This window comes from Palaemon carinicauda, chromosome 30 (assembly GCF_036898095.1).
Source record: "Palaemon carinicauda isolate YSFRI2023 chromosome 30, ASM3689809v2, whole genome shotgun sequence".
Taxonomy (NCBI): domain Eukaryota; kingdom Metazoa; phylum Arthropoda; class Malacostraca; order Decapoda; family Palaemonidae; genus Palaemon; species Palaemon carinicauda.
In genome coordinates this window covers 97,179,352-97,192,621 of record NC_090754.1, presented here as the reverse complement: position 1 = coordinate 97,192,621, position 13,270 = coordinate 97,179,352, and the positions used below count along the sequence as shown (strand labels likewise).

At 40.7% G+C, this 13,270-nt stretch overlaps 1 protein-coding gene across 1 annotated transcript in view; it reads right to left on the bottom strand.

Annotated features, from left to right (window-relative positions):
- The window catches only part of eIF6 (eukaryotic translation initiation factor 6), a 329,665-nt gene extending 318,190 nt beyond the window's left edge, over nt 1-11,475 (bottom strand). The window contains exon 1 of the mRNA XM_068354190.1: nt 11,235-11,475. Within this exon, the coding sequence (XP_068210291.1) occupies nt 11,235-11,341 (107 nt within the window). The 5' untranslated portion in view covers nt 11,342-11,475. The remainder of the gene's footprint in view (nt 1-11,234) is intronic.
- Nucleotides 11,476-13,270: the final 1,795 nt, after the last annotated feature.

Here is a 13,270-nt window from a genome sequence, read left to right as displayed (position 1 = left end):
CTAAACTATAAAACAGGTTAAAGTAAAAAATAAAGATTGTTACTGTACTCACCACGAAAGAAGTTCCAGAAAAACTTGAATGACGATGGCGATGAATTTGCTGCACAGTAGAAATGATGATGATGAAGCTGATGATGTGTTCTACTGTGCAGTCAATGATAGTATTTTACGTCTCTTCAGACGGAGGTGTCTTTTCCTGGGACACCTCTTCAACTTCTTCAATTTCTTCCGAAGGCGTACTAGCAGGAGGAACTGGCTCTTTTTTGCGAGGCTGAAAAAACATTGTGATCGGAAGTTGTTGCCGCTGCTTCTTTTTTCGATCCAAGAGCATCCTGTAGGGAGTCGTGATGTCATCGACCTTGTTGCAGAATTGCATCGCGCGAACCATATCCTCGTCCCACTCTTGCAACATTTCTTTCGCCTCCTTCATATGGTTGCAGAACTTGGCGAGCCGTTCTAATGTTAAGCCCGTTTCTTCTACATTTTCTTGGGTCTCTTCCTGGGTACCCTCACTCTCTTCCTCACTTGCCGATTTCGTCAGGTCTTCGAGATCTGCGTCAGTTAGGGGCTGGGAATGGCAGTCCAACAACTCGTCGACGTCTTCAGTCGTCATGTCGCCAAACCCGTCACCCCCAATTATGGCAGCCAACTGCACAGATTTCCGTATTGCAGAGAGTTGGATTTCCGACGGAGTAAATCCCTTGTCGTCGTAAACAATATCGGGCCACAGCTTCTTCCAGCTCGCATTTACAGTTGCAGGTTTCATCTCTTGAAGTGCCTTTTGAATATTCTGCAGGCACGTGGCTATGGTGTACTGCCGCCAGTACGCCTTCAAGTTGAAGTCTTCATCCTCGTCATCTTGGGCAGCATCCACACACGCAACGAGGTCCGCCAAGGTATTCTTCGTGTAGAGGGCCTTGAACGCCCTGATAACCCCCTGGTCCATTGGTTGAATTAATGACGTGGTGTTGGGTGGCAGGAACTCAACCTGAACGCCCTCACGCGACAGGTCAGTTGCGTGTCCACCAGCGTTATCCATAAGGAGAAGGATCTTGAATGGCAAGCCCTTCTCTAAGAGATATTCATGGACTTGCGGGATGAAACACTGGTGGAACCAGTTGGAGGTCAGCATCTTCGTAATCCATGCCTTTTGATTATGCATCCAGTACACGGGAAGGAGATTCTTATTTTTGTTTTTCAAAGCGCGAGGATTTTTCGACTTATAAATAAGCCCCGGCTTTAACAAAAATCCAGCAGCATTGCCACACATCACGAGGGTAACGCGATCCTTGAATGCCTTAAAGCCAGAGGCTTTGGCTTCCTCTTTGAACAGGAAAGTTCGCGACGGCATTCTCTTCCAAAACAAGCCGGTTTCATCCATATTAAACACTTGTTCCGGCTTGTATCCACCTTCAGCGATAATGTTCTTGAAAGTCTGGTTCACGTAAGTTTCAGCAGCGGCAGTGTCAGCGGAAGCAGACTCCCCATGCAGGGAAACGCTTTTCAGGGCGAAGCGTTTCTGAAACTTCGCGAACCATCCTTTGCTGGCGGAAAAACGTTGTTTCTGACGCTGGGAATCAGTGGAGGTCCCTGGTTGAGGATCATCTACATCATCATCTTCTTCAGCATGGTCGCCATCGTCGTCATGAGGTTCCTTTGCCGCAAAATTCTCATACAAGCTCAAAGCCTTTGTTCGGATGGTGTTCGTATCCAACGCTATGTTCTTCTTCCGACAGTCGGCAATCCACACAGCTAAAGCACCTTCCATGCGTACGATCGTTTTATTACGCGTTGTAACGACTCGCTTCGCTGATCTGCTAAAGGTGATTGCAGCAGTCTTTCTAATGTTCGCCTCGTCCTTCCTGATGTAGCGAACGGTGGATTCGTTGATGCCAAAATGGCGGCCGGCGGCCGCGTAACTTCTACCATCTTTTAACATGTCGAGAAGCGTAACCTTCTCAGCTATCGTCATCATTCTTCGGTGGCGTTTAGGCTCACTACCAGCCTTACTAGAAGCAGAACGCTTGGGAGCCATTGTAACAGAAAGTTCAACAAAAAGTTCAACTTAAAACAGTCGCACACAGCACAGATTCAACTTCACAAACTTAAGAACGTCTACTCAGCAATACGCGGAAAGAGAAAGTGAACGATGCAGTCCCGCGAGAACTCTGATGCTGCGGGTTGGAGATGCGGGCCAAACACCAATCACAGGCTAGATAACAAAACTTGAGTTTTGATTCGTCATCTATCAGCGCTTGAACCAATCACAACCCGTCTTATACAGTACTATGGTGCGTTGATTACTCATAGAAGATGTCCCGCGCACACTGAACGTACGTAGATTAAGTACAATACCGTAATAATAATAAATAATGATAATAATACTGTACAGTAATAATAATAATAATAATGATTAATAATAATAACAATAATAATTTTATTAACAACAACAACAATAATAATAATAATAACAATAATAATAAAAATTTACGTACGTACGCTATTTTACGCCTCTCTCTCTCTCTCTCTCTCTCTCTCTCTCTTTCTCTCTCTCTCTCTCGTACGCTTACAGTACTTATTCGAAATGTGATTTTTGCAACAAAGAATATTATTGGATGCAGTACTGTACTACGTACGTATACATACAAAAGATTCATGGAAAAGAAGCACATCCATTACAGTACACACCATTCTAATATGGTATGACTGCATCTGATTTGCGTTTCATGTTCGATTTAATTTTACTACGTACTGAATTATCGTATGATCACATTCTCTTTTCGTGTTTTATTTCTTTCTGTGCTGAATTATATATCATATGTAATGCAATGAACAATCAGTAAGAGCAGATATTACTATAATTACAGTATTAATGGAATTACAGGTAACAAAATATCGTATTTGGTTATCTTCAGATTTCGCGGTATTTTCGAATTTTCCGGAAAATCCGCGATATGTATATATATATGGGTTATGGGAAAACCCCGCGAAGTGGTGAATCCGCGATTGTCGAACCGCGAAGTAGCGAGGGTTCACTGTAGTAGTAAAGGGTGAGCGACCTCAAGAGAGAGAGAGAACGTAGTCAAACTAAACTCCCACATCCCCTTGCTGTGAATCCAAGTTCCCTGCAGGAAAGGAGGAACAGCGAAGATAATAGATGAATGAAGAAAGTCCAGCGATGACGATTCCCCACGGCGGACGAATTAACGGAAAGCCGAAGGAAACGACCGAAGGACCAAGAGGGAGAGGCCGCGCCCCATGACGTGAAACCGTGGTGGCCTAGCACTACGCCGGTGTCGTCGTACACTACCACACAGCACAAACACTGAAAAGAAAACTTACTACATTTCTATACACAGAAATATATACATAAACATAAAGAATGTTTATAATGTATATATATTAAAAGTACTATACAGTGGTACCTCTACATACGAATTTAATCCGTTCCACAACCGACTTGGGATGTAGAAAATGTTCGGATGTCGCAACGAATTTTTCCATAAGAATACATTGAAATAGGATTAATCCATGGTTGAGCCCAAAAACCTATGATAACTTCTTAATAAACTATTGTATTACACATAATTTCCCATGAGAAAAATGCACACTAAATTAGATAATAGACATGTAAAAAAGAAGAATTATCAAAGAATGATAAATAAGAAACGGGTTTTTAGCGTCACTTTACCTTAGAAACTCCAGCGCAGGTGTTGTTGGTCTTGCTACGCAGAGAGGAGACGGACGGGCGGCGAGGAGGTAGAGAGGTTAACTACGATAAACGTACACTACCGTAACTTATTCTAACTTACACTAAGTGAACTTTAACATAACTTAGCTTATTTATTTTTTTTATTTTTATATTTTATATTTTCTTTTTTTCTTTTTGATGATTAATTTTAATCACTTTCACTCTCTCCACTTAAAATCGATTGAATTTCTTTCGCTTCACTCTTTGCCGTTTTCTTTGAACCACTTCCATCCTCTTCATCACGAGTTCGATTCGTAGTTTTTTAAAGAAACTATCGATAGATAGTTGCTTGGTACGGCTTTTCAGAATGTTTCGAAAGTGAGTTAGGCAAACATCATCGAACTGCGCAACTACACGACAAACCTGCAATTTTTTTGGGTGGTATTTGTCGATGAAGTCGACCACGTCTTGATATTTTCCTAACACCTCTTTTATTTGCGCTGAACCTAACACATGTTCAACCGATCCTTCATTGGCTTATGCCCAGGCAATTTCTTCTCTTCGGCGGTGATGTAGGTTCGACTGGGCATCTTCTTCCAAAACAGCCCGGTTTCATCACAATTAAACACTTGCTGCTCTACGTAGCCTTCTTCCAGCACGATCCTTTCAAAGTTCTTGACAAAGTCAGCTGCAGCCTTTGTGTCCGCACTAGCAGCCTCTCTGTGGCGAACAACGGAATGAATTCCGGACAGTTTCTTAAATTTCTCAAACCAGCCACGAGATGCCTTGAAATCGTCTGAGGAAGGTTCGGTTGAACTCTCCCCAACATCCCCCCCAGAGCTCTCCTCCTTCAAGTCCGTGAAGATGGCGTGCGCCTTCTCGCAGATGATGGTTTCGGTGATGGTGTCGCCAACAATCTCTCTGTCCTTGATCCAGATTAGCAGAAGTCGTTCCATCTCTTCTATGATAGGGCTACGGCGTTTTGAAATAATGGTGATCCCCTTAGAAGGTTTCACTGCTTTAATAGCTTCCTTCTTGCACAACCGCAAGAAGCCGACGAGAACAGAGGACTGACCCAAGCCACGCTAATTGAGGGTCCCTCCGAGGTCGAAGTGTTGCCTTCTATCGCCGGAAATAAAAAACACATCCAGCGCTATGAGTACCAACTACGCGTACGAGTATTGTTTACTTCGGGTGTAGAGTAGGAACGTGTTCGAATTGTACTTCGCGTGTCGAAAAATTCGGATACAACCGGTACGACGAAAATTGCTTACTTCGTGTGTCGAAATAAAATTTGGGTGTAGAGTCAAAAATTTGCTCGAATTTTACTTCGGATGTTGGAAAATTCGTATGTAGATACGTTCGGATGTAGAGGTTCCACTGTACTGTATAAGAAAAAGTAAGTAAAAGACAAAAAGCATTAATGGCTGTCAAAAAAGTGAGGGTGAAAGCGGACACGTCCGCTCACCACCCGAGCCAAAGTAAAAGAGCTCATCACACAGGTGTGTGAGGGGGGGAAGCAAGCTACTGCCCCCTCCCCCCACCCCCCGCTAACTAGCAATGGGGGTAGTAAACCCTCGTTAAAATTCTAATGGCTCATCATTTCAGCTATGCCGAAAGTAATAACCCTGGCGTACCAGGTGAAAATGAGAGTGGTGAGAGACTGGTAGATATGTGTTGAACAAGAGATGGTAATAAGTGCTAGCTTTTTTAAAAAGAAAGATAAAAATAAGTATACATGGGTAAGAGTGGCAAATGGAAGAGTAGTAGAAAGGGCATTAATGGATTATGTGTTGATAACTAAAAGAATGTTTGGAAGATTGAAAGACGTGCACGTGTTTAGGGGTATGGCTAACGGTATGTCTGATCATTTTTTGGTGGAAGGAAAATTAGTTGTAGCAAAAGAGTGGGGAAATAGAGTAGGTGGATGTAAAAGGGAGCTAGTGAGGGTTGAAGAGCTAATAAAACCGGGGGTAAAAAGTAAATATCAGGAAAGGTTGAAAATGGCATATGACGAGGTGAGAGTAAGAGAAACTGGTAATTTAGAGGAGGAGTGGAAGTTAGCAAAAGAAAATTTTGTTGGGATTGCAAGTGATGTATGTGGCAAGAAGGTTGTTGGAGGCAGCATGAGGAAGGGCAGTGAATGGTGGAATGAAGGAGTGAAGGTAAAAGTGGAAGAGAAAAAGAGGGCTTTTGAAGAATGGCTGCAGAGTAATAGTATAGAGAAGTATGAAAAATATAGAGAGAAAAAGGTGGAAGTAAAGTGCAAGGTACGTGAGGCAAAGAGGGCAGCTGACCTGAGGTGGGGTCAGGGACTGGGTCAGTCATATGAAGAGAATAAGAAGAAGTTTTGGAAAGAAGTGAAGAGAGTAAGGGAGGCCGGCGCAAGAATTGAAGAGACAGTGAAAGATGGAAATGGAAGGTTGTTAAAAGGAGAGGAGGCAAGGAAAAGGTGGGCGGAATATTTTGAAAGTTTGCTGAATGTTGAGGATGATAGGGAGGCAGATATAATTGCTGTTCCAGGTGTTGAGGTGCCAGTGATGGGAGATGAGAATGAGAGAGAGATTACAATAGAGGAAGTGAGGAGAGCACTAGATGAAACGAGAGTAGGAAAAGCATCTGGTATGGATGGTGTGAAAGCTGAGATGTTGAAGGAAGGGGGTGTGACTGTACTTGAATGGTTGGTGAGATTGTTTAATGTGTGTTTTGGGTTGTCAATGGTACCAGTAGATTGGGTCTGTGCATGTATTGTACCACTATATAAGGGTAAGGGAGATGTGCATGAGTGTTGTAATTCAAGAGGTATTAGTTTGTTGAGTGTAGTTGGAAAAGTGTATGGTAGAGTACTGATTAATAGGATTAAGGATAAAACAGAGAATGCAATCTTGGAAGTACAGGGTGGTTTTAGAAGAGGTAGGGGTTGTATGAATCAGATTTTTACAGTAAGGCAGATATACGAGAAATATTTAGCAAAAGGTAAGGAGGTGTATGTTGCGTTTATGGATCTGGAGAAAGCATATGATAGAGTTGATAGGGAAGCAATGTGGAATGTGATGAGGTTATATGGAGTTGGTGGAAGGTTGTTGCAAGCAGTGAAAAGTTTCTACAAAGGTAGTAAAGCATGTGTTAGAATAGGAAATGAAGTGAGCGATTGGTTTCCGGTGAGAGTGGGGCTGAGACAGGGATGTGTGATGTCGCCGTGGTTGTTTAACTTGTATGTTGATGGAGTGGTGAGAGAGGTGAATGCTCGAGTGCTTGGACGAGGATTAAAACTGGTAGACGAGAATGATCATGAATGGGAGGTAAATCAGTTGTTGTTTGCGGATGATACTGTACTGGTAGCAGACACAGAAGAGAAGCTTGACCGACTAGTGACAGAATTTGGAAGGGTGTGTGAGAGAAGGAAGTTGAGAGTTAATGTGGGTAAGAGTAAGGTTATGAGATGTACGAGAAGGGAAGGTGGTGCAAGGTTGAATGTCATGTTGAATGGAGAGTTACTTGAGGAGGTGGATCAGTTTAAGTACTTGGGGTATGTTGTTGCAGCAAATGGTGGAGTGGAAGCAGATGTACGTCAGAGTCAATGAAGGTTGCTAAGTGTTGGGGGCAGTTAAGGGAGTAGTAAAAAATAGAGGCTTGGGCATGAATGTAAAGAGAGTTCTATATGAGAAAGTGATTGTACCAACTGTGATGTATGGATCGGAGTTGTGGGGAATGAAAGTGATGGAGAGACAGAAATTGAATGTGTTTGAGATGAAGTGTCTGAGGAGTATGGCTGGTGTATCTCGAGTTGATAGGGTTAGGAACGAAGTGGTGAGGGAGAGAACGGGTGTAAGAAATGAGTTAGCGGCTAGAGTGGATATGAATGTGTTGAGGTGGTTTGGCCATGTTGAGAGAATGGAAAATGGCTGTCTGCTAAAGAAGGTGATGATTGCAAGAGTTGATGGGAGAAGTACAAGAGGAAGGCCAAGGTTTGGGTGGATGGATGGTGTGAAGAAAGCTCTGGGTGATAGGAGGATAGATGTGAGAGAGGCAAGAGAGCGTGCTAGAAATAGGAATGAATGGCGAGCGATTGTGACGCAGTTCCAGTAGGCCCTGCTGCTTCCTCCGGTGCCTTAGATGACCGCGGAGGTAGCAGCAGTAGGGGACTCAGCAGTATGAAGCTTCATCTGTGGTGGAAATGTGGGAGGTTGGGCTGTGGCACCCTAGCAGTACCAGCTGAACTCGGCTGAGTCCCTGGTTAGGCTGGAGAAACGTAGAGAGTAGAGGTCCCCTTTTTTTGTTTTGTTTCTTGTTGATGTCGGCTACCCCCCAAAATTGGGGGAAGTGCCTTTGGTATATGTATGTATGTAAATAGCGTGGTTTGCATTTCAGTTACGGAACAAACAACTGTACATCACCAAGAACACAGTCAAATCCAGGTAGATAGCGAGTGAATTCCCAAAGGTGTTCCCAAAATGGCGGAAGAAGAAAATCTGGTGCTGGATGGAATAGTTCGGCCTAGCTACCGTGGTGGCGCTAGTGTACACCTGGCATATCTATGCGATTGCCGCGAGTTTTGAATTTCTGCCAGACAGAAGAATAAAGCTATTATATAACCAGCGGGTAAGTTTAAAGGTTTAACACATATATTTTCTGTTGAAATGTTTAAATATAATGTCTTTTATTATATATATTTTGTTAAAATATTTGAATATAATGACCTGTTCAAATTCGGAGTCAGTTCACACCCGTATGTACTGAGAACCGATAACATTAGCAACGATACACAGCGTTACCAACGTTACGGTGGCATTATTAACGTTTGCAATGATACGGTAATATCATCATGTGTATTTTAAAGAATTTATCTATACAACCTTTAAACAATATATAAAAAAGTACAAAAAGGTTACAGGACCTAACAAACTCACCTAACCTAACCTAGAAGTTCCCAGGTCACAAACCCAATATAATGCTCTTTTTTTATATATATCATGTTAATCCGTATCACTTCACTCACGTTACGATAACGTTAGTACTATTACGATAATATTATATATAATGGTTCTTGTTCCGCCATTAGCTCGCTTCGCTCTCATGAAAATAAAACATAAAGCTCGTATGTCCTGGCAAGCGGTAATGTTGAGCTGCGCACGCTAACATTAGTAATGTTGCGCTAACATTACCAACATTAAATATAATGGTTCTTGTTCCTCACTTACGATCACAGGAAAATAAAACATCAACCTCGTATGCACTGGCAAGCGGTAATGTTGAGCTTCACACTCTTAACAAAATATAGTAAAATTAACACATTAAAGTTAAAAGAAATTAATGACTTACTTTTGTGACCGTGACGACATAACTTGTGGGTCATGGGGGTGTTGTGATCGAGTCTGTAACGTCTTAACTGTTTTGTCTTAGTTTAATACTGGGCTTAAAACACTGTAAAAGTTGATATATTACATTACGTGATTTAAGAAAATTATTAACATTGGAATTCACCAAATTACTTTCAAGTATGGATTGCTGAATTCGTTACAATTTTCTAAAACTTCGATAGTAAAATACGCAAAAAGACGTCACGAACTAACAAAGACCTGACTTGGGCAAAGGTTTCCACGGAAAAGGGTTTGTTGGAAGGTGGGGGTAGGGAAATATTAACCCCCCTGTGCAAACTTTACATACGTATGGGTTCGTGATTGGTTAACGGAAAAGCAACGGAGTCGAGAGAGTAAACATGAATGAACAGAATGGGAAACTTGTCCAGAGCAAGTATTTATGTGAAATCTGGGAGTGACAAGGTAATAACAAAATGTATAAAAGTAATATATGAAGATAAAATGGAATGTGGTATATAAAATGTAGTGATTTTATAAGGTATCGGATAATAACACGAGTAGTATATATTACTGGGGTCAAACGTAATATGTATACGAGGGTACTACATAACTAATCAAGTAATAGACTTGAACAGAGCTGATAGAGAGACGTATAGTTACATTTCACGATTAGAGAAGAAGAAATCCTACTGGTGGAAGAAAAGTCTCTCCGCAGGGAGGCGGGGTTTTTGCGCAGATGGTCGAAACCTGCTATGTACAAACGAGCGAATGGGAGCGATGAGAAAAATTAAATGAAAAACACTGCTAATGTTACATTTATATATCATTTCCCCACCCAAAACCCCGAGTTCCCATTGAAGGTCCCCCATTATCGTAGGATATATATATATATATATATATATATATATATATATATATATATATATATATATATATATATATATATATTCAGAAACTATTCATTTGCGACGGGAACGAGTGTCATTTTCGAAGAGCGTAATTTTTTCTATAAGAAAAAGTAGTTTTTTTTCCTAGGTTACATTGCCCTGTAATACAGTAAAATAATACCGATCCTTCTCTCTGGTTACCGTTTATTTTCCCTTTGCCTACACACATCCACACTGAATAGTCTGGCCTATTCTTTACATTTTCTCTTCTGTGCTCGTACAATTGACAACATAGATTATCAAACAATTCTTCTTCACCCAAGTGGTTACTGCATTGTAATTGTTCAGTGGCCACTTGCCTCTTGCTAAGATTAGAAGCGACTCTTTAGCTATGGTAAGCAGCTCTTCTAGGAGAAGGACACTCCAAAATCAAACCATTGTTCTCGTCTTGGGTAGTGCCATAGCCTCTGTACCATGGTCTTCTACTATCTTGGGTTAGTGTTTTCATGCTTGAGGGTACACTCGAGCACAATATTCTACCTTATTCCTCTTCCTCTTTTGTTAAAAGTTTTTATAGGAGATATTTGTTTTAATGTTGTTACTCTTCTTAAAGTATTCTATTTTCCTTTTTTCTTTTCCTCACTGGGCTATTTTCCCTGTTGTAGCCTCTGGGCTTATAGCATCCTGCTTTTCCAACTAGGATTGTAGCTTAGCTAGTAGTAATAATAATAATAACAATAATAATAATGGTTGTGACATGGGAACTACTAGGTTAGGTTAGGTGGGTTTCTTAGATTTTGTACCCTTTTACAAATCTCGTGTTGAATAACCAAGTTTTGATACCGGGGAAGGAGAGTCCGGGGGGGGGGGGGTTGACCCCTGTCTGGAGGTTGTGAACTAGGAACTTCTAGGTAAGGAAGGTTTGTTAGGTTCAGTACCCTTTTACAAATCTTAAGCGTTATATAATCACGTTTTGTCCTGTTTTCGCACACCCAAAATCCTACGTCAACAACTGCGTCTTTGGGGAGGGGGGGGGATAATGGCAGAACGGCTTATTAGCAGTGGAAATAATGGTCAAATTCGTTGAATGCATTTCATTTAATGTGGCTTCTTTTTTCATTGAATGTATATAATTTATTGTGGCAAGTTTTTCTTTTCCTCTTAGAAATGTTGTCCCACGTTTATCTATAGATTTACCGAAATTCTGCCAGTAAATCTCTACTAGCTTACCCTGAGCTATAATAATGATAAAAATCAAGATGTTGGTCACAGTAACCTAAGAAAATTACGAATTGCCCAAGAATTTATTTAGTGGCTGATTCACGCAGATCTCACCTGTAGAAATTAGCGCAGGCTCCGATTCCCACTAAACAATAAGCATTGGTTAACTTCGTAAAGACACCAATATTGTCAGAACCTTCATATTGACAACGAACAGCCATGATGATGAAGTTAGCTAGAACAGACGCGTGTATCAGAGTGTGATGCAACGGTAGTTTCTTCTCCGTTGAGTAACTTCGCTGGGAGTGGGAGAGGGACAGTTACGAGGACCGTTCAGCCGTAGTAGTAGTAGACTAGTCCAGTGCTTCTTCCGATTATGTTCTGAACTTCTGAGTTCTGAGTTGAGTGAGGCATAGTTGTGTCATTCCTAATTCGGGGTCACAGCTCTTAGCGCAGTCTAATTACAGTCTGAAAATTTTATCAAATGGTGCAATGAATAATTGTAATTTTTTACCATGAATTACCTGAAACTACTGTCTTTCAATTCAGAGTGTGGTAATATATGTTCAATGTAGTTTTACATTTATGCTCTCATGTACGTTGTGTTTCTCTGCTTGCATTTACCAGCTTATTATGTTGCTATTTGTGTGTCTTCGTGCATATTATTGCTTGTGGATGTCCCTGTGTTGTCTGGCCCTTACTTTGATGTATTTGTTTGTTATTGTGCATGTAAAGTAGTACGTGTTGTAATAGTGGCTGTTTCTATTGTTTCAGGAGGTGACTCCAGTTTTTGTGTGCGATAAAACCTATAACCTATGACAGGTTTTTTATTTTCACAACACAGAGTTTCGGTCATATTAATTACAGTTATGAGAGGAATACGTTGGGCATGGATCGGTTATTTGAAATTAATGTATGAAGTTTGCGGCAATTCTTACTTTAGGTCAGATTAAGAGAGTTGGTATTAGTCTAAAGAAGTCAAATGTGCTAAATCTTTCATTAGGAGAAAATTAATGCTATGATTAAGGGGGAGATGTGTGTCATGAAGATATTTTAATAATAAAAAACCTCACAGAGGTATGAAGTAGGGAAATTTAAACTATTTTTCAGATGATGTGCATTTCACTTCATAAATGATTGATGATAGGCCTATTGCCAAAACTTTAAACCAAATTCTTGCCAGTGTTGGGGAGTGGATAACAGTTAAACAACTACTTACTTTTACTTTCATGGTGATCGAAAAACAGCTTAAGAAACTTGGACTACATCCAAATAAATATTAATATCAGCTAAGATGGCTGAAATGATTCCTTACTTACTTTGATGGTTGGTTTTCCGGTCCCGTACAGCAAGGGAACCGCACTCTGCAGGAAATCCACTGTCGTTTTACCTTATTCGTTCAGAGTAATTAACGTTTCATGTCTCGTATTCTTCATTTATTGTTGAATCGTCACTGTCAAAAGACTCATGAAATAATAAAGTCTTCAGTTTCCTCTTGAAAGCCTTAATGTCTTCAATCATTCAAATGTTTCATGGGAGCTTATTGTGTAGTATAGGGGCCGTATATTTAAAGGCTTTAGAGCCTAAAGTAGACACATATCTAGGGTCCAACAGTTTGAAACCATCTGTAACTATTCTCGTGTCGACACGATTTGTTGGCTGCGCAATATGTAGCAATTCTCTTAAGTATTTTGGACGCCCGGTTCTGATAACTTGGTGGGTTATTGTACATATTCTAAATTTAATCCTCGCTTTAATCGTCGGCCAGTGTATATCAATTAGTATAGGGGTGATCCTTTCTCTAGGTGGGACGCCTTTTATCAATCTTGCTCCTCTGTTTATTGTTTTGTAATTTCTTAAGTTGCACTTTTGGTAAATATAATAGATAGAGTTGCAATAGTCAATCCTGGTAATAACACAGTTTATCACAAGCTTCTTTACAGAATTTTCGTCTAGGTAGGCTACTTTTTTTATAAACGCAATATTTCTTAGATGATAACCAGCATTTTCTATTACATTATTTATTTGGGCATTTAGAGATAGGTTGCAGTCAAGAAATACACCTAGATCTCGAACTTTACCAGATAACGGCACCGAGTCATTATTCATGTTCATTTGAATATCACCTAAGTTTCTCACGCTGTTTCTCT